This window comes from Parasteatoda tepidariorum, chromosome 3, assembly GCF_043381705.1.
Source record: "Parasteatoda tepidariorum isolate YZ-2023 chromosome 3, CAS_Ptep_4.0, whole genome shotgun sequence".
NCBI lineage: Eukaryota > Metazoa > Arthropoda > Arachnida > Araneae > Theridiidae > Parasteatoda > Parasteatoda tepidariorum.
The window spans coordinates 45,217,855-45,240,245 of record NC_092206.1 but is presented as its reverse complement, the minus strand read 5'-3'; the positions used below and the strand labels follow the sequence as shown (position 1 = coordinate 45,240,245).

At 25.7% G+C, this 22,391-nt stretch overlaps 1 protein-coding gene across 6 annotated transcripts in view; it reads left to right on the top strand.

Annotated features, from left to right (window-relative positions):
• LOC107439545 (uncharacterized) overlaps window positions 1-21,059 on the top strand; it is a 40,767-nt gene extending 19,708 nt beyond the window's left edge. For 4 of the 6 annotated variants that reach the window (XM_043050935.2, XM_043050932.2, XM_043050942.2 and 1 more), the window contains 10 exons: window positions 2,695-2,820; window positions 3,703-4,521; window positions 5,448-5,509; window positions 5,586-5,665; window positions 7,116-7,362; window positions 10,051-10,263; window positions 12,628-12,772; window positions 15,460-15,580; window positions 17,080-17,194; window positions 18,533-18,886. In XM_043050935.2, the coding sequence (XP_042906869.1) occupies window positions 2,695-2,820; window positions 3,703-4,521; window positions 5,448-5,509; window positions 5,586-5,665; window positions 7,116-7,362; window positions 10,051-10,263; window positions 12,628-12,772; window positions 15,460-15,580; window positions 17,080-17,194; window positions 18,533-18,680 (2,076 nt within the window). In that variant the 3' untranslated portion in view covers window positions 18,681-18,886. Of the gene's footprint in view, window positions 1-2,694; window positions 2,821-3,702; window positions 4,522-5,447; window positions 5,510-5,585; window positions 5,666-7,115; window positions 7,363-10,050; window positions 10,264-12,627; window positions 12,773-15,459; window positions 15,581-17,079; window positions 17,195-18,532; window positions 18,887-19,252 lie in introns of those variants that run through there. The other 2 variants (XM_043050947.2, XM_043050956.2) reach the window with 2 other exon arrangements.
• The last annotated feature ends 1,332 nt before the right edge of the window (window positions 21,060-22,391 follow it).

Genomic DNA, 22,391 nt, shown 5'->3' with positions numbered 1-22,391 from the left:
AATGATAAATGAATTCCAACTTTGTTATTAGGTTAGTCACAGAATGTTTGCATGGTTTTCTTAACCAAAGTGGATTAAATAAAGATAGCTATAGCTATTTTCTATTTTATTTAACTACTTAAAATTCAGTTACCACATAAGAGAAAGAATGGTTTGGTATTTTTTTACGCTATAAAGAAAATAAAAATATAAAGAAAAGAACTCCAAACATTTGGCTCTTTTGAGCATTTAAAATTTGCTGCTTTTTTGTAACAAATAAAACAAAGTTATATTTTAATAACATTTTATAATAGTTAGTCCTTATGACCATTAACAAATGCTTTGAGAAAAAGATAAAAACTGATTTATTGCATTTTGTATTGCTTGTCTCTTCATTGCTTACTCTTTCTAGGAGTTTAAGATAAAGAATTTCAAAATTGAGTATTTAATTTGTTTCCTTTTTGTTGGTGCTGCAATTTATATGTTTTGAATCACGTTAGCAATATGTAGTTGATAAAAAAAATTCAATGTATTTTATAATTATTAATGTTGTTATAATATATTCTTAAATATTTAAAAAAAATTATAAATTAAATGTGGATATTTAACTCTGAAAAATTACACTGGGAAAATTTCTTTTGTAAATAGGTACATCTTTAGTGTCTTGGTTTAAAAATAAATAGCTGCCATACATCAAAAAAAAAAAAAAGTTAAAGTATTACCACATTTGATTGCCTTAATTGCTTGGTCTATTTTTGCTATTTATATTTTACTTTTTTTAATATACTTTATTATCTAGTTTGAAATAATTTCTTAATTTATTATTCACGAAAGTAGTTTAATGTAATCTAAAATTATATTATGAGCCAAGTCAGGCACAATGTATGTCAACTCATTATAAGTAATCAATTGCTTGTAATCAAGATTATATAAAATCATTATTACTTGTAATGATAGTTTGAAATTAGTTACAGTTGTAACTGTAAAGTATGACTGCAAGTAATTAATTCATTGCTTTTATTCAATAGAATTTTTACTATCTCTTATAATTATTTTCATTAGCAGTGAACTTTTTAAGTATTACTAGAAGGGCAATCACCTGCTCACTTCTCTATCATTTTTGTATCTCAAGATTACTGCTTAAAAATAAAAATTTCCCCCATTTTTTTTCGAAACAATTTCAATTCTGTATTCTTAAGTATGTAATTTAAAACTAATAATTTTGCTAAAGTATCATAAATTTGTTTTATAACCCATAAACTTGTTTTATAAATTTTTAATTTTTATATTTCCCTAAAATCTTGTTAAGTATTTTTTGCTAAAAGTACTACTTTGAAACAAACAATTTATTTCTAGTCTTTCTTCGTAATTTTTTTTTTACGCACATGTTGATTTGACATAATTTTACACAAAAATTTATTGTTATTATTTTGTGTTTAAAAATTGTAAAACAGCAACTTTGTACTGTATATATTCCTAGTACAATTCAACTTTTTGAAATCCTTAAATTTTTATGAAAATCAATTGACTTATACGCTGACTATAAAGTCAGGCATTCTTTGAGCGTGAAATATCAATGCATTATAAGTAACTCTATATCAATTGACCTCTTTCAAAAACTATTTATAAGATGTTACATGCAACTAACTTTGCATTTTTTCTCACCAAATTTTAATTACATTTGAAGTTTTTTTTTAGAAACAATGCTTTCAAAAAACAAACATTCAACATTCAAAAAATATTAAGAATAAGAAAAGTTAAGATAATTTATTTACAAGTGTTTCAAAAAATACAATATAAGCAACTAGATATCTTGANTCCAGAACATCATCTGTGTTGAATTTAAAAATGTTAGCTGTGTCATCATACGGAACCCACTCTGCAATATATTCTACATCATCCTCATCTGCTATGATCCTCAATAAAACATCTTCACCCTCATCCAAAGAATTTGAAATTCCACATGTTTCAAAAGATTTTACAATAACATTTGAGTTCTCATTTTGCAACACTATTAGTATCATTTGTCACGCGACATCTTTAAGAGCAGCAGGGAAATTTCTTGTTTCTGTTAGCATTATTATGTGAAATTTTTATCATGAAGCTACAAATTTAAAAACTCCAGAACATCATCTGTGTTGAATTTAAAAATGTTAGCTGTGTCATCATACAGAACCCACTCTGCAATATATTCTACATCATCCTCATCTGCTGTGATCCTCAATAAAACATCTTCACCCTCATCCAAAGAATTTGAAATTCCACATGTTTCAAAAGATTTTACAATAACATTTGAGTTCGCATTTTGCAACACTCTTAGTATCATTTGTCACACAACATCTTTAAGAGCAGCAGGGAAATTTCTTGTTTCTGTAAGCATTATTATGTGAAATTTTTATCGTGAATTATCAAATCGGGAAATTTATTGTAAATAATCAAAAATGTAAAAATCAAGCAGTATTCCATATTAAGAATGAAGGTAAATTTAATGTTGCAGATAAATACATATGATTAATACAAACTTAATGTTGATGACTGCCAAAGATATCTGAATCTTCTTTTTTTTTAACTACAGTCAGATCATGTGATTTTTCAGTTTAATGAGAATGTAAGCACTGCAATCAAAAACAACAATTTTAGACAATTATTTTTTATGATGCACAAAGATTCTTTAAACTTACATTATACAGTAAGAGCATTTCAATCCTCTTATAGAATCGAAAACCCAAAGCAGATGTCATTCTTAGTCTTAAAGATATTTTAAAAGAAGCTGGTAAAAAAAACTCCTGGTTTGAAATCAGTGAGCAGTGGAATATTTCATTCACATCAGATTCTTCTAAGGTATGTTTTACTTTTATTACCCATATAAATTTTTTTTAATGAATACAGTAAAATCTTGGTTATTTGATGCTCAACTATACAACATTTTGGTTTTCTGACACCCCAAAATGATTTTCACCATTATTGCAGATGTTACCCAAATACTGTTGTGATGTTTAATCCGTAATTCGGCTGCTAGAAAAAAACAATTAAATAGAACCAAAAAATTTTTTATGGTTTCTTTTGTTTAAAAAAAAATAAAACAAAAGTGTTTAGTTTTTAATTTTATTATTGACACCACTTATTCTGGTTAGTTTCACTGATAGTTTACTGTTTGTATACTGAAAAAAATGAGAAATAGGTTCCTCTAATAAATGACAATTCTGTTTTTTTGCCACACCCCTGGTCTTCAGGGTGCAATATATTGAAGTTCTACTGTGTTTATTTTACTCAAAATTATGTTTATGTTGCCCATGTCTGAAGAATTTAGAATTCTTTATTTTTAATTTACTGTCTATGAAGGAACAATTTTAATTTTCAATTTATTTTTTACTATAATTTGAAGTTTATGTTTATTTTCCTAGTAAAACCAACATAAACATTTGTAACTTGTAAAACACTTATACAAAATTTTATTCAGCTCTTATGAATGGCATACTTGTCAAGAGAACATACATTAAGAAAGTTATTTTATAATCCTGTCTTTGGACTTAAATAATCTCTAATGAAGTAATTAATGTTTTTTATAACACTTTACTTTTTCTTCAGCATCAATAATTTGCTAGAAGTTAACAAAAAAAAAAATTGTGATGCTGATATATATTAAAAAATTATTGCTTATTTTTTTGATAATTGTTTTTATTATTATCTAATGTTTTTTTTTATTATTTATTTTTTATATAGCCATTGATAGGGATGCTCTACCTATCAGAAAATCACTGTTTGTTTATTGAAGACAGCAGTTTTTCTATGCCTGTGGTGCTTATTAAAGACTGTACTGATTGCTCTTTTGGTGATAATATCCTTCCAAAGTTCAATGTACCTGATTTTTCCCTGTTGGTCCTTATACAAGACTATAAAATAGTGTTTGAAAGTATTAAATTCACAAGTAAAACTTCTGACTATTCAATCTTTATAAGAACTTCACCATGCAGCATATACCCTTTAAAAGCTTTTAGCCGACCTCATCAAAGAACTAATTCACTTTCTGATGCAGTAATGAAAAAATTGACAATTCAGGAAAAATTTGTTTATGAAAATTTAAATTACGAGAGTGATTTTTTGTCACCAAACACTATAGATGTCAATCAAGATGTAGGACAAAAAATTTTAATTTTAAGTAAATTATGGTTAACTAATGTAGAACCTCCTGTGTGTTCAAGAATTTTAGCTTTAACTTTGCCTCAAGAAAATAATTATAATAATCTTAGTTTTCAAAACAATTCCTTTAATTTTTATGAAACTGAAGATGATATTGAATTTGCTAATTTAATCAATGGAATTGACAGCTTGTGTATCAACAGTGTACCAAGATTTATATCGTTACATTTTGAAAAAGAATATGAATGTAATTTATTTTTTCCTGGTCATATTTACTCAGTTGATTTCAATGATGTTTCATTTATGGGGAATAGCAAATCTGCCAACATCAATGAAGAAAAAAGTATATTTCCAATGAAAATGAAATCTGGTAGTAAAATAGTGCATTATTCATGTATTAAGGTAGGTTATTACTTTTATATTTTTATGTGTGTGAATCATAATTTTTTTTAGTAATCTGTTTTTGCAATTTTTACAATGCATTTGTCAAATGTCAGTGTTATTTGAATATAAAATTTATCTGGTGTTTCCAAAATTTTACATTCACCGAAAATAGATTGGTTAATGTTTGAAGTGTGCAATACAATGCATTCACTTTTTATTACATTTGTGATTCTTTATATACCTCTGTTTTATAATATCTATTATTATCTCTAAAGTCCACTGTTCATGTCTTTCAGCATTTACATATATGAAATTAATCTGTTAAGAGCTGAAAGGGTAGCTATTTTTAATTTTCATGAAAGTAAACGAAAAAAAAAAATAATAATAAATAAACATGCTGTAACCCAAAGAACTGTATTAAAAGCTTATATATTTTAAAATTTCTTTAAACTCCAATAACTGAGTTTGCTTTCTATATACTGGATTAGAAAAGACAAAATTTAAATATTGCAACACAATATATATATATATATATTATAATCTTTGAAATATGATTTTTCAATTTTATATTTATTTTTGTTTTGTTTTTATAATATTTCTTCATAAACTGTTTGTGATACCGTTTTTCTATGATTTTAAGCTGCTGCATATCTCAGTTATATTTTAAACTATCATTTAATTGAGATTGTGTGTTTCAGATTTCTTAGTTTATTTTAAATTGAAGATATTAAAGATTTTTTTTAATTAAAGTAAATTAAAAGTTTGATTTTTTTCTCCTTATGTTTGAGATATTTTGGGAAACCTAAAAGAGAAAATTTGCATTCCTTTTAATAAATCAAATTAAACTTTTTCTACAGAGAAGTAATATCATTTAGTCTGATAAATCAAATTTCATTTCTTTTTCATCCATTAAACTGAAGTAAATTATAATGAATTATTTCTAGGAGGATGATTTGAATTTGGCTGATGTCAAATATTATGGAATAAAAGAAATTCTCTTGCAAAAGTATGTACTTATATAGTAATTATCTGACTTAATTGCAAAGACATGACAGTTTAGATTGAATTTTGACATGTTTTAGCCAGGTACCACCAAATGCTTTCGTTCGAGGTGTATTAGTTGATAAATTTTTGAAAGAAAATAGAGGAAGCATTAACTGTGGTAAGTCTTTTTTATTTTTTGTTAGTTTTATAATGATCCAACATCTATTGATCTATTAATAACCTTTCAGTTTTAATTTGCTGTATGAATTATCTTTTGTTTTAATTTGATCAAATACTGAACTATATTTATTTCAAATGAAACAATTTTCACTAAATGCATTGCATAATATTTTTACATTTTCGGTTTTTAATATTGTATAAAATGCTTGGGGTAGTGTAAAGTTCAGGAGTAATGTTAATGTGTTATTATTATTTAGCAGAATTTCTTTTCTGGAAAAGCACGATTTTTTGTGTAGGTATTACAGATTGTCTTATCTATGAAGAAGTGTTTAGATTAAATTTAATGAAATATACATTTTTCATTTTAGTTTAATTAGTACAAATAATGAAATATGTTTTTTTTTTAATGAAGCATTTTTGCTTATTGCATAGTGCAATAGTTTTTAAACTTTTTGGTCTTAAAATTGAAGGACTTGAAGGTTATATAGTTACGAGTGACAAATTGTGTAAGAAAACATTTTTGTAATACAAATTAATTTTAAAAAAGAAACAACTCTTTGATTTCTATGCTGGAAATAGAATATTTTTGTCTGTTGTATAGTTGTAGCTGTGCAATGGAAATTATTAAAGTATTAATCCAAAAACAATACTAAGGAACAATTTAGTATAAAGTATCAATGCGTGTTTTATCACTACATTTATTTATATAAACATTTGAAAGACATAAAAAGTCTTTTTTTTTTCGTCATTTAATATATTCTGTTATTGTGTATTTTTATTAGTTTGTCAACATTTTGTTTCTTATGTTTAACTTCAATTAACAATTTTCTAAGGTTTTATTTGCAAATGTTATGTCTTTAATTTTATAAATACTTTATGTTAATGAATATACTACAAATGTGCTTTAATCTAAAATAAATGAGCTAATTAAGAACATTTTGTTGTTTGATTTTATTCTTTGGATTAAAAAAATTTTTTTGTTCATTAAAGTATAGATATGAATTGCTATAGGAAAAGTATGTGCAATAGTTCCTCATAACATCATGCCTTGTGAAATAGTGCATTCACTGCATTCACTCACATGTCACTTTTTATATAGGTTACTGGAAGAAACTTTATTGGAATTTCAAATAAATTGAATGAGGATTAGCATTTTCTATGAATCAGTAACAATTAAACGAATAACACCTAATCAATTGTTTATTGAAGGTAACTCAATTGTTGTTGAAGGTAACAATAGAGAGTGAGAATACACAAACTCCCATGTATGCATTGGCAGAAATGTTTATTGTTGTAACTGATGTAATACTGTTGCAAGAAAAGAATAGTTTGATGATTTTTTTTTTAAAATTTACTCAAGGCACTTCTCCTTATATGTGTTAAAGATTTTTTTCTTATTCTTCGTATAATTTTTTTTTTAAATAAAAATTATTGTTTATTTTTTGTAGAAAAATCTCTCCAAAGAAAAAAAACTGTTCTTTGCTTGTGCTTGAGGGACTTAAAAGAAATTGACACACTTTTTGTTTACATCCCACTACAGCTTCGAGATATTTCTGGTCTAATGCCTGGTACTATTCTAGAATTATATGGGTTTCAGTGTATTCGTTCTCAAAAAGGTTATTTATATCTTCGAGCATCACCTATCTTTGGAATTGAAGCTAGTACTTATGTGACGAGTAATTTGCAAGTAATAAGGTAAGTAAATACTTTGTTCATAATCTTTGCGTTACTATGTTAATTTTGCTTGTCATTTAAATTTATAAAGTAAAGCTTTCCAGCAACAGCCTATTGTGGGCCTGGTGTCGTGAAGGAGGAGACTAAGGCTACACAGTTTTATGACCAATAGTATGATTGCAGCAATGAGTATTGCACACAGGCTGCCTTTACTTCCCAAACAAGCTGTGCCCATCAATCTGAAGCTTGGTGGGCTTCAATGAGGAATTCAGTCTTAAATTTATGCATCTGTGCTCATTTATTATGAGCTCAAATTTAACTAGATTCCGGATTTATCGGACAAAATGTAATGACTTGTTTGGTACAACAATCTAAATCTATTAGAATGTTATCTCTTAAGTGAGTAATTTTTTTGCTTTTTCTCAGATTTCAAAAGGGAAATAATTTTAGAAGTGTGGAATTGTATCAGTAATGAAAAAGGTCTATTAAAAAAATCACACTATGAACTATCAATTGTTTAATATTATTAAAGGAATTTTGTTGCGTAATATTTGTGAAATGTTTAGTGAAAAGTTTTGGACTCAAAGAGGCACAAGAAATTTTAAGAGAATTCATGTTTCTCTTGTTCTCAATATAATTTGTAAATATCACCCCTTGTCGGCAGCGTTCACAAAGGTGGGCCCAGCCCAGAAAAACCCAGTGGATTTTTTTGGATTGGATCCACTTGAAAAATGCCCTCTTTATTCTCACTAAGCGGTTTTTTTTTCACACTTTGTTATTTCCAATTTTCTCTGCGATTCTCAAACCGAATTGTTCTTTAAAATTATCAACTTATTATTTTTTATTACTGGTTTTTGCAAACAAAATTATCTTGAACAAATGAGTTAAATACACAAAAAAATAAAGTACATGATTAAAAAAAATCTGGCTAAATTATAATATATTGCTTATCTATAAAACAAATTACTTGTAATCTGCATACACATAATACTTATTGCATAATTCAGTTGGTTTGTTAACCCTTCAGGGTTTATTAAAATACATATATCCATTTTTTTTAAAAAATGAATAAGATTTTCTTAGACAAGGAATGTAGAAGTAAATTTTTCAGTTAAAAGGAAATCTGTAATGAGTATGTTAAAAGATAAGACCATTATTTTATATTAAGATTTCTATTATAGACTGTATTTGTTTCCATCCACTGTACCTTTTGCAAAAATAATTTATCGATGAAGTTAAGAATATTAAACCCAGAATTTGGTAATAAATAAATAAATAAAAACATGTTTAGAATATCAGTTGAAAGCTAAAGCATCTCATCTTCTAATTACTCAATTATTCACTACTTCCTTTATGACAGCTGCACTTGAAAAAATATTTTCTGATTTACATCAGTTCAAACTGTGAAATCGCTTAGGGACTGAACAGTTTTTGTTACATTTAAATATTTCAATTATAAGAAGTTGAGAGAAACTTTCTGATATTTAAAATTTTTAGTTTATAAAATTGTCAAGACACTTGAGATAAAGTTTATATTTCACATTTTAACGAGTAATGTATTTTATTTAATATTTATAAATCCTTTTAGATTGCTAAGATTTTATTTGATAAAAATTTTGTTATTACAGAATAAAGATTAAATTATATAGCATAAATGAAATGTGAATGCATATTATAATTATTAGTTGTTCATGATGTATCCATTTGTACATAATTAATTAAATTTAATGAGCATTTTTATTAAATTATACTTGGAATGCTTGAAAAACAAATGTTTAATTTTATATATTTTTTTCATTCATTTTGTAAACAAAATGTATTAAAAAGATAATAGTTGATAATTTTTTGTGGATTGTAAAGCATACAAAGAATTCATCTATGATGGAAAATACAAATGAACATACCGTGAGTAACAAAAAGATAAGTGCATTACATTTCATGAATATTTACAATACATCTAGAAATTCCATTCATCAACTTTAAAGGACATTGTGTTTTTATCTATAATTTTAAACTTATTATGCTTTACATTTTACACAGAATCATTTCAATTACTTCATTATGCAATTCATTATACATTTAGAAGACATAAAAATGACTGAATTAGTCTCATAACTATTTCTTTTATTAATCCCTTTGGTAATTAATAATCCATTTAGTAATATTTTTTTATTGTGTAATATATCTTATGCTTATATTTAGTATATACAAGTATGCATGTAGAATATGCTTGAAAAACTCATATTAACTAAGCTTATGATACTCATCTTGGGTAAAATATGGTTTTTTCATGAAAAAGCCCGATAAATCCTACTTATCCCAAGACAAAAAAAAAAATTTTTTTCCATGATAAAACCAACTTGCGCTGGGTTTTTCTTAGAAATCTGTGTTCTGTGCATTCTGCCTGAGATTCTGGATATAATAGGTGCTCACCATTTTTTCAACCTGTTTTGTAGATCTAGCATTTTTGGCAGGATGCTCAACTACAAAATTTACTTAGCTTCAATAGATTGCTTGATTAAAATTAAATAAAGTTTTTAAATGTGAGACAATTAATGCAAAAATGTTTAACATATTTATTTCAATCTATTTCATCTTCTATTGTTTAAAATTCTGATCTTAAAACTGACAAGGTTAAATATAATTATTCATTTCGGATTTACATTAAATTATATTCAATAATTCAATTAATTACAATTTATTGTTTAGCAAATATGGAAATGAGTTCTATCAATCAGCAGTAACGGATGAACTCAGGAGATTTTACATAAATGCCTGTTTATTTCAAAAGTGTTTAAATCAGATATGCTTCATTTCGAAACTTGTGTCAGCTGAATTGTCTTTGTTTTGCAAGAAGTGTTTTAAAGATGCTCAAGAAATGTGTGGATGTTCATTTTCTTACAGTGTTCAAGCAAAAGCCAGGTATATAATTCAATCACACTTATTTAATTATGTATTGTGTTTTGATTTATGCAGTCAAAATGTTTAAAGACTTAATTTTTAAATTGCTTTGTTTTATTTCCTCTATATTATATGCACTCGTAAATAAAGAAAAAATATTAATTCCAACGATTTTTTTACAATTTGTTTTATTTATAATGAACTGTTTTAAAATTAGACGAAGAGCATGCATCTGAATATTGTTATGTTAAGAAGTTTTTCTACATTAAATGTATTAAACTTTTGAAAATGCCAGACTGAATTTTATTTCAGAAGCATACTATGCATAAATGAAGTTGCAAGTTATTTTACTAATATAAAATTAATATTTCCTATTTCATTTTAATTATACTTACAAAATACTATTAATACTTACAAATCATAAAAAAGACGGTCTTCATTCCTCTCTCATAAATCTCTTTTTTTTTCTGTTCTCTTAGTTATTTCTTATTTCTTCGAACCTTATTATTTGATTGGCATTTTTCTTTTAGTTCAATGGTATCATATTTAGTCGATACATTAAAATGCAAAATGTTGCTTTAATTGTGTATATAATTCATATTTAAGGGCTCATTTGACCAAATGTTTAATAAACATTTTAAATAATAAAAATTTTTGTTTTTTTTTAAATAATTTGTGTGATAATAAGTATTGTTTATAATAAGTGTTAAATAATAAGTATTGTTTATTTTATTAGGCTGTTGGGAAAGTTATTTAATTTTTTTATGAAAAGGAAAGACTATTTTCTTATAATGAATGAATATTATATTTAGTTATGAATTGCCTATTTTGATCCAATAACTTTTGACTTCTTTCTAAGACTAGCATGATTCCAGACTCTTAGAATCTTTGTTTTATGTTGTTTAAAAAGAAAAAAGAAAGAAAAAAAACAGATCCATGTGATTCTTAAACTTTGCTTTGAGCACTGATTCATCTTTTTTACTTCATGATCTCTTGCATTTAAACATTGTTGTAGACAACTTATCTCTCAATTCCAATAATTATACACTTCAAAAATGGATAATTTTCTTAGCGTTTGAAAAGCAAATCACAGTGCAATTTCCTTTCCATGTAGACATGAGGGACCTATATGTCGAGCTTTGAAAAACTTGGGTGTTACAAATTATCTTGAATGGTCGAATTTAATAAATTTAATCCCTCATTGATCTCACGAGTTGTTACTCACTGGTTTGCATCAACATATGTTTTTATCATGTCTCCATCAGCTTAATCTGACTTTCCAGGCAGCGGTGCATCTACCTCATAAAAGTTGTTGGATCAAAATTTTTCAAACACTGGTGTACTGTCAATACATGTTTTCCATATACATTGGATATCTTGCTTGAATAGCAGTTTTACATTCCCAATAGTAAAATATGCCAAAAATGCTATTTTTCACTTTCCATATTTGAAAGCAATATTCATTTTCATTATTTTGCTTTCCATATTTCCAACCAGAAACTACTGCATAGAATCAGTCAAACTTTTTCACTAGCAAGCCTTGCTATATCAGCTGTCATTGCTTTCTGAACAACCCATTATGTATGTTGTCAAATCTCAATATTGCAGGTTTCCCACAATCCTTAGAAGTCCTTAAAAACTGCTTAATTTTCATTTTGGAAAATAAGGGCCCTTCAAAGTACTTAATTTTGGTACAAGGTTTTTAAAAATCCTTAATTTTTCAGCATCATTATTTCTAATATTAACTAGAATTAGACCATGCATCCAGGTTAGACAGGTTTAGGTCATGCAATAGGTTTATGATTAAATTCAGTGCATTTGTAGAGATTTTTTAAAGTTATCTTGTCCACCTTTGTGAATTCTTCATATATTTTTTCATTTCTGTTTGCATTGCTTATAATAATTTTTATTTTTGAAATCTGCCTTTTGATATTAATACAACCTTGAATTAAAAAAAAAATAGAAACTAAAAATTCATTTTGGTTGATAAATTTTTTGTCTGACATTAAACACAATGTTTTACAAAATTAAAATCTCAATTTTGCATATTTCTCTTTAGAAAAATGAAATTTTACCCTTGCAATCAGCAATCACGTTTTATTTTAAGGTAAAATTATATTTTTGAAAGAAGTAAACAAAAGTAAATTCATTAAAAGTGATATTTTTCTTTGAATACTTATGTTGTCATTAATTTGTGAATTTTGCTCTATAAGAAGTGTAAATCATGTGACGCCACACTAGGCTGCTATGTTTCTATTAAATATTAATTATTTGCAAAGTGATTTGAGAAGTTTTGTCTTTGAGGTTCTATTTGTTCTATTGTAAACTGTTATGTGTAGTTAATGTTTAATATGCTGTAGTTAACATTTTGAATATTCAACTTAGTGCAATCATTGATGATGGTAGAATCCAACTTTTATGTTACTTTCGTGAAGATGCAGTCAGAGAAATACTAGGATTCAATATGGAAGATTGGCAGACTTTAATTTCTAATATTGAACAAACACATGTACCTCTGAAGTATAATGAGGTATGGTTATTTTTTTTTTGTGTTTTATTTAATAAATTCAATCTTTTGGTATGATCCTTATTGACTACCCTACTGTGACTATTACCCTACTAATGTAAAATTCTACATAAGCTGGATCAGGCCTCATTAGTTTAACAAAACATTTCTGGGATAAAGTGTATAAACTTCATTCAAACTGCTATTTTTTTTAAATCTAATTTTTGTAATATTTATATACCATTACTAAAAATCTTAATGAATGTAGAACCATAATATTGTTTCAATTTGCTGTTACCATAGTAGAGTGTTGATGCCGAATTTAATCAATTTACTCCTTAATCACCTCCATTTTACTCCTTAGTTAGAAGCTCACCTTAAATATGGTAAATTCCCTACTAATGTAATATTCTATATAAGTTGGATCAAGCTCATTATTTCAACAAAATGTTTCTGGAATAAAGAAAATAAACTTCATACAAACTGCTATTTTTTTATCTGAATTGTGAAAAATTTATATTTCATTACTAAAAATACCAATTAATGTAGAGTCATAATATTTTTTAAATTTCTTGTTACCATAGTAGAGTGTTGATGTTGAATTGTATCATTTTACTCCTAATTCACCTCCATTTTATTCCTTAGTTAGAAGTTAACATTAAATATGGTTAACACCCTGCTTAGATTGTAATATATTGGGCTTTATAATATGATTCTTGAAACTAATTTTTCTATCTAGGTAGTTTTTTTAGACATATTTTTATATATCTANTAAACTGCTGTTTGTAGAAAATGCAACACCATGAAAGAATCATCAGAATNCGCGCGCCACGCACGCGCGATGGCTCTGAAACTTTATTAATTTGCATAATATCCTATAATTGACATTTGCTGCGAATTTCATTTGATTCTGATGATTCCTTCATGGTGTTGCATTTTCTACAAACAGCAGTTTAAATCCATTCTCATATCTATATTTTTAGAAATATTTGTTCAGGGTTTGAACCCACAATTTTTCTATAATTAACCATAATATTACTTTATATGTTTGAAGAAGTGTTTCTCACATAATTATTTGGTGAAAGTCAACATTCACTCCGTAATATGGTTTAGAGACATAGTATTAACAATTTTTGATTTATAATTATTCAAATTTTTTTTTTTCGTTTTTATTCTCCGAAATCTGTCTTGGTACATTTTGTTATTTTATTAATACACTGAGAGTCTCTTGCTGACTCTGCTCTCCAATGTCCATGATTGTATCTCATTTATTAAGGTTTTTATTCTTAAATATCGATACTTTCCACAAAAAAGAACACCTTAATAAACTATACAATTATTATAATTTTATTTAAGAATATTTGGTTAATAGGTTAATCAGAAGAAATAATTGATTGTAGGGATTGTGAAAAATAATCAACTGTACTTGAAAAAAAAAAAAAAACTTAGGATTGCAAATTTCTAAACTCAATAAAAAGTAAATGAGAAGTAATTTTACCGGTCAGTGAGACTTATATCATTATTTAAATAGGAAATGATTTTTATCATTCTTGAATTAAGATTTTTGTTTTTCAAAATTTGTAAAATGTTAAGATTATTATATTTGCGTGGCCACCACTGGCAACTATTTGCAACTCAAGTCAAGGGGAGGTGACTATGACTACTATTTTTCACAAAACTAGAAGACTCCATTCGCCAACCTCCATTGTTGCTTCTCATTCATATTGGGGTTTTTTTCCCCTTAAACATAAATATTTTCACAAAAGCATAAAATATTTTGTTTTCAAAATATACGACCATAGTAGTTTTATGTAAGAACATTTTGTTAACATGTCACTCATAAGTCATGTTTTTTTGCCTTAAATTATTAACCAAAATAGATAAAAGCTTATTTTACTACATGCTTTTAATTCATCATTTTGTATTAATCTTGTAAATTTGAATCATGGCATAGCTGCCAACTGTTCGGAATTTTTCAGATTTATTTCTAATTTTTAAATCAAATCTGAAAATCTGATATTTTTATAAAAAATCTGATTTTTCGTAAAATTGCAGTATTTTTGCTTTAAAATCAATCCCTTGTTTTGATCGCCACAAGCGCGCTTCCTATGATTATTTTGCAGAATTAATTTTTAGTAACTTTTTATTGGAAAATACTATTCCAATAGCTGATCATTTCACTAAATTGAATCTTAAACAACTATTATTATTTTTAAAAAAATGTATTGTAGTATTTAAACACTTGCATCAGAAATATTTGTTTATGACGTAGATTATTATTTACCTGTGTTTTATAATTTGGAAAAGAATAATTATGTATTAATAGGTAATGGTTGTTTTTAAATTATTATACAGGTATTCCTAATTATGAAATATTAGTATTATAAATTTCCCGCAAAAGATAGTGTTTATAGTTTTGTTTTACTAATTTACATAAGGTATTTAAATATATGTCTATTAATGTTATTATTTAATAGCTAAATTTTTGTCTTACTCTCGTAATTGGTGCATATAATTTTGTCGCATATAGTGTTCCTAATTTTTTATTCCTAAGGTTGGCAACTATGTTATGGTTTCACACAAGGACCTTGAATTTCTATGAAATATTAATCATTTGAAATTGTAAAATCATTTGAAAAGTTTGATAGATTTATCAGAAAATCTTTTGAACATCTATGATTTAAGGTTTAAACATCTTTATTTGTTTTTAGAAAATGAACATAAAAGATATTTCAATTCTTCCTTTAATGAATCAGATTTTCTGGGTTTACTGCTTGAATGGATCAATTAAACGACAAATGATTGTATCATTTTACATCTTTCCCTGTTCAGGTAATTTTTGTGTTCATTCTAAAGTTTTTTTATTATAAATTTGTTATATTGCTACAAACAAGTAAAACTTGTGTTACAAGCAATATGAGCTAATAGCATTAAAACAATTTATTGTATTTACGGAATCCCTCATTTTGAATTTGTATTATTGTTTCTTACAAGTAATTTAATACTCTCTGCTAGCTTTGCCCTTTTTTATAAAAAAAAATAAAAAAAAAATTAGGTTTTTGATCATTAAAAGGCAATTTTGTAAGCTGGATGAAAGTAAAATAGAGAGAAACTGTGAAGTTCGTACAACGTAATTTTTATACAACACAAAATTGCTTGAATTTTACCAATTGAAAAAAAAAAAAAACGCATCAAAATAAATAAATAAAAATTGAAAATTTAATCTGAGTAATAAATAAATTAAAAAAAAAATGTGCTTGTTTTAATCTTTACCATTTGAATCATTTGGAGCTCATTAAAGTGAGTCAACAACAAGCAAATTAAGTGAACTATAAATAATATTTACAAAATTCTGCATGAAATCAAATATGTTGCATTTTAAATCATGCTGTAAAAGCTAAAATGAAAGATTGAGAAATGGGAAAAAGATAAACTTTCGTGGTGAAAAGCAACGATAAAAATGATGTGCAGATAGATAATACATTAATTATCAATTCTAATTAAATGCACTAGGGCACATTGATGTTTTCTTTCTCAAAGGAGGACAACTTCTATTTTTTATCCCTAAGTATTGACTAAATTTACATTAATTATCAATACAAATACATTAATTATCAATTCTAATTAAATGCACTAGGGCACATTGATGTTTTCTTTCTCAAAGGAGGACAACTTCTATTTTTTATCCCTAAGTATTGACTAAATTTGGCTTTATTAAATGAAGAAAAAATTAAATTTGATTTAATTTTGTCTGCAAGGCCAAATAAATCTATGACACCTACCACTGATTCATGCTAGTTTTGTCATCAGTCTTGGTATGTCGGTATCTGTACTGTAGCTGATATGTTATCGCTTTTGTTTTCAACTTAAACTATAAGTATATCAACAATCTTCAAACACTTATATACTTAGAATAGCAATTCTGTTTTTTCATGCCTGCTTTTTTTTGTGACAGATACAATTTAACCTCATTTCCTTATCAAGAGGCTCAGGCGAATTTTTTAGTTGTAGGCGATTTTCTAGACTAACTATAAGCTTAATACTTTTCCCATTTTCTGAGGGAAATCTTTTAAAATGCATAAATCTTTTAAGTGCATAAAGATTTATTTATGTTTACAAACAAATCTTTAAAATTGATAATTAAATCTTTAAAAGCTAAAGGCAAAAAAGGTACTTTCAGGAATTCATAGTAATCACTTTTCTTTCTTGCTATTATTTATTAAGATTTATTTATGTATTCGATTTAGTATTTAATTTTTTAAAATATATTATGAAATGGAATTCTAGTTTTCTATTCTTTTAATGTAATATTTTTAAAACTTCTTTTTCAGGGTCCAATGGAGATTCTTCATTTTGTGCTCACTGTGTAGATGTATGCAATGTAACTGTTAAAGATTGTCTGATGGAACTTTATGTAAATTTTAAAAAGTTTAAAGATCATGATTTGTGAGTAAATGACTAATCAAGTTGTTTTTTAATGCCTAACTATATATATCTGTGATAATTTGCTTTGTAAATATTTTTGACTTGCTTAAGCAAAGAATGTCTAAGGGCATTTTGTTTGATTTTTCAGTAAACTTTCTCCTTTTTCAAAAAGTTACCTTCAGCAATTCATAGTATAATTTTTCTTTCTAACTATTATTATTGGGTCATTGAGGAAAAATTATGATATTGCAATGAGTTTGTGTTAGCGGGTACAGATTGTACTTAAGGGAAGAAAATTAATGAAGAAAAAAAATGAATTGAGAAAAATAATAAAAGGAAAAAAATAATTGAGGTTTTAAATTCCACTTTTATTCATCTGAATAAGTTTATGTCCATCCTATATTGTTTAAAAAAAATTCTTCGTTTTTATTTTATTATAAAATTTTTTCTTTTTTTTTCTCAAATAATATTTTATCAATCACATAATTATTGTGGCTTATTTATGATAAAAACAATTGCCTTATTTATGAAAAGTTGAGCCTTCAAGCAATGACACCTATTTTTTTTATCTATTCTTAATCAAATTAAGATTCAATTTAATTGCTTTGTATTTGTAATTTCTATATAACATGAAGGATATTGTTTTAAAACTGTTTCACATTGTTGTCAGTGCATTCTTATTGCATGGTAAAATCATGGTAAATAGTTCAAAATGTGTAGCTTTTTACTAAAAATAATGTTTCTTTATTATTTTACAAAATAATTGTTTGACATCATATTAAGCTACATTTAACAATATTTGAATTGCTGTTTTATTATCATTGAATGATAAATAATTCATATTTAATTTTTGTTATAAATACTTAAGATTTTATGTAAAACTGGGCACAGTAACTGGCATATGCAATTAATGTATTTATTACAAAATAATTCTTTAAATTTGCCAAAAAATACTGGGATTGATCTTTCCAAGCTTCTCTAGTAAAATCAGCAAGTTGTTTTTATTCTAATTGGGAATAAATTTAAAAAGCGAGTTTATGAAGGATTTAGCAAAGTTGCCTAAATTGAGCTAAGGGATTGTTTTAAATATCTTCCAATTAGGGAACAAAATATGTGTTTTTATCTTGATTTATAAATTTTTTATTGATCTTTGTTTTAAGGAAAATATTTTATTAATCAGAGAACAAGAATGTGTTAAACTCGTAATTTTATTTTGGAAATCATTTGAAAAATGATTTTTAATAATAATGGTTTTCTGATGTCATACTAAGTTGTTTATATTTTTTATTTATACTTTCATTTAATCTATTATTATGAAACAATCGATTTCTATCGTTATATCTAAAACAAATTTTCCAGCGTTCCACTTCCCTGCCTCTCAAATATCTGCATTTGCAAAGGAATACCTTCTGGTTATCTGCAAATTTCTATGAAATCTAGATTAACTGGAAAGGAAAAAAAATCAAGATTCTATTATATTTCCTTTCTCAAAAGAAACTTAAAATAATTCTTTTTAAACTGAATAATAATGTAATGAAGTTTGAACATTATGTCTGTTATGAAGTTTTCTTTTCCAGAATTTTCAATTGCTTATTCAGGGTTGACAAGTCTTTGAATTCGGCTATAGGGTACTTGAAAAGTACTTGATTTTTTTGGAATTAAAATAATACTAATCTTTCTTACAAAAGAGCAGTAAAAAAAATAATAAATAAATTCAAATGAAAATAATAGAAATTCTGGTAGATGCAATTTTTAATGCTTGAAGTGAAAAGAGGTTAAAAAAAGATACAAAATTTTTCTCTCCTAGATTTTTCACTCCAGATTATTGTTCATCTCTGCTGTTTAGAAAGTTGAAATTTCTAGCAAATTTTAGTTTTTGTTGTCATAGTTACTGAATGATAACTAGTGTTTCATCGATTTAGAAATATGTTCCATGTGTTAACTTCATTATTATGACAAGTTAATATTGTTATCCTATTTGTTTTTTAGTTTTTATTAGGCGGATCGTTAATTTGTTATCATATAAAATCAGATTTTTACATTTAGTTTTTACTGCTAATAAATAAAATTTTTTTCTAGATTTCATGATTTATGGATCAGAATTCATATAAAATGTTCTATGAATTGGGATTCAAATGAAAGTGATTAATGAATTATATATCAAATGTTGCTTTAAAGTGATTTGCAAATTACTCACCAGGATTCATATTAAAGTATTTTATAAATCACACATCATGATTCACATTCAAATGATTTATCAAACACACATCATGATTTCAATTAAAGTTGTTTCTGAATCATGTAACGTGATACATATTTAAGTAATTTCAGAATTGTGCATCACAATTCTCATTCAAGTAGTTTACATGGTATTAGAAGGATTTAAGAATTACGCATCGCGATTCACATAAAAGAGATTTAAGAATTAACGCTTGCAGCTCTTATCAAAATGATTTCTGAATCACACATAGTTGTTCTAAATTAAGCAACTTTTGAGGCACAAATTACAATTTCCCTCGTAATGATCACGATTCACAGGAAAATTATTAGCTAATTATGCAACAGAATTCACATTAAAGTGATTTATCTCACATCATGATTTACATCTTGTAAGTTCCTGCGTTTTGTAGCAATTGCTATTCATATTATTCAGATTTAAGAAACATACACCACAATTCAATTTACAAATTGTGATACATGATTTACGGAATCATCGGGACTTACTTCACCCTTCTTATAATTTTGATTTACGTATAGTATATCTAGATTTGTATAAATGTGATTTTTAAAAATTACGCATGCTCATAAAATTTTAAAAATCATGTTTCGCATTTTGTGGATTTATTTGAAAGAAAATAAAGCTTCGTAAATCTTAGTTAGTTATCTGTAAAATATTGTTCTACAATAGATTTTATTGTGTTCAAAATACATTACTGATATTTTATCTAATTATATTCATTTCCTGTAATTTAAAATTTGGATTTGACATATTAAAAAAAGTATTAATATTTTAATAAACGTGCAGTTACATAAACTTAATCAATTATTTACTATGCTTGTTTAATGTAATATTATTTTTCATTAATTCTAATTTACTTCATAAAATTTTATATGAAAAGTTTCACTGATGCTAGTTTTTAAATGTTCGCTAGTGTCAATTGGAGTTTTGTTAGTCAATTTATGTCAATTGGAATTTTTCAAAGTGAGTTGAAGCAGCAATATAACTATCAACGATTTGCATTAGTAGCTGATAAATTAAATTATTATAAATATTATTATTTTGTCAAGGAAGCATTGTGCTTTGAAAATATACAATTTCTGCTTCAACATAATTATAAAATCTGGTTGACGTGTTCTTTAGTATATTAACTGTAATACTGAATGGGTCCTTGAGTAATTTGATTTTATTTCATTGAAAAGTTCTTGAATTTTTTTTTCGAAAATTGAGTGGGAACCCTGTTATTTGAATTTTATTTATATCCAAAAATTTGTGTAGTTTTTTCCATTTAGAGATAAAGATTGTTGTTTATTGTTGTTATTTGTTGATTGTAGATAAGGAACATTGCTTGAAACTATTCTAATAAGTATAGAAATGTTTTGCTTAAAGAGAGATTACTTGAAGTTTTTCTTAAAAAATTATTTTCTTAATTATTAAATTATGATATTTTATTACTGTTTCAAACCTACTTCTAAAGCCTTTTGACAATACAAATTGAACTTAATAAAAAAAAAGTATGTTTTTATCACTACTAATTTTGTTACATTTTAAAGTTATGTTTTTGATGGTTATTAATATGCTGAAAATTGACGACAGAAATTATGTACTAGCATATTTTTTTAAAATTTTTTATTGTTTGAAGTTTAATAAAATTATTTAAGTTTTGCAGTTGAAATATAATTTATTTTATATCTATAATACAATTGTTTCTTCACAATTATCTTTGTTGTCCCTAAGTTGGATTTTATATTTATTTCATTAATAATAGATAACTTGTTATTGTTATTATTATTAAAGAAAAAATATATATATTTCATTAACAATAGATATTCGTATTAATTGCAAAATCCTAATTGTGTTTTTTTCATCTATATAGGAAGTACATTAACAAAATTTTAATTTCTCATGAATCTGGTGCTATATCGAAACAAATATAATGTTTCCATTAAAAGCCTTATATGAGCTTAATTAGTTTACATTTCTTTTTTACAATAATAATAAATTTAAGGCTCTAGTTATGATTTCTTTCCATCTTCAATCCTTTTTGATTTCTTGAATCTGAAAGAACTGACAAAGAATTTAACCAATTAAAAGTTTCATTAACTGTTAGTTTTGAATTTCACCTTTCAAATGTTAACAATTGTTTTTGACAGCCGGTTCATGGATTCATATCGTTTAAGATATTTTTCCATTCTCTTAATATTTTCAACAGAACATTAGAGCGAATTCCATACTTCAAATCCATATCTTTTTTTTCTCCTTGCCTTATAGTTGAACTTCTATCCTCAATATATATTTATTGTCCTTAATTTTATCTTACAAGTGTTAATTTTATTTTACTATCACTAACAGCAAATGATAAACAAAGCTCATCTAGCAACTTCAATTAGAAATTAATGAGATAAATCTTAAGGCATACTTTCATTTAATATGTCATAAAGTGCAATATAGATGTTGACAGTGCAACTAATACTGAGTGAAGGGGTAAGAAATCGCTACCTTGGTTGTAATATTCGAGATATCGTTCTCAAGTCATACTAAAGTATTGACTATTAACCTGATACTTATTTTCTTAGCAAAACTTTCATTTCCAAAGTAAAGCTTAAAATGAAATTTATTCAATCTATGTTTCACAAATGATTTGTTTCTTGAAACTATTGATTAACTTTAAAATGCATATTGGGTCATGTTTTATCAACTATTAAGTAATACATTGGCATACAAAGCTAAGCATTATATTTATTAAAAATTATATTTCACTGTAAGATTTTTTAATATTTTTTTGTATTAATTTAAATTTAATAAATGTGTAGATTCAAGAAACTTAGTTGCAATAAAAACAAAAAAAGACACTGAATTATTTTCAATGATCTGAGCAGATTTTCACCCATTAAGATGCAAATTTCATTCCTTAATTATCTTAAAAAGCAAACTATCTTTCTAGCTAAGTAGACAACAATTTGATCCTTAAAATCTAAAATTATTTTTCATTTCTTTTTT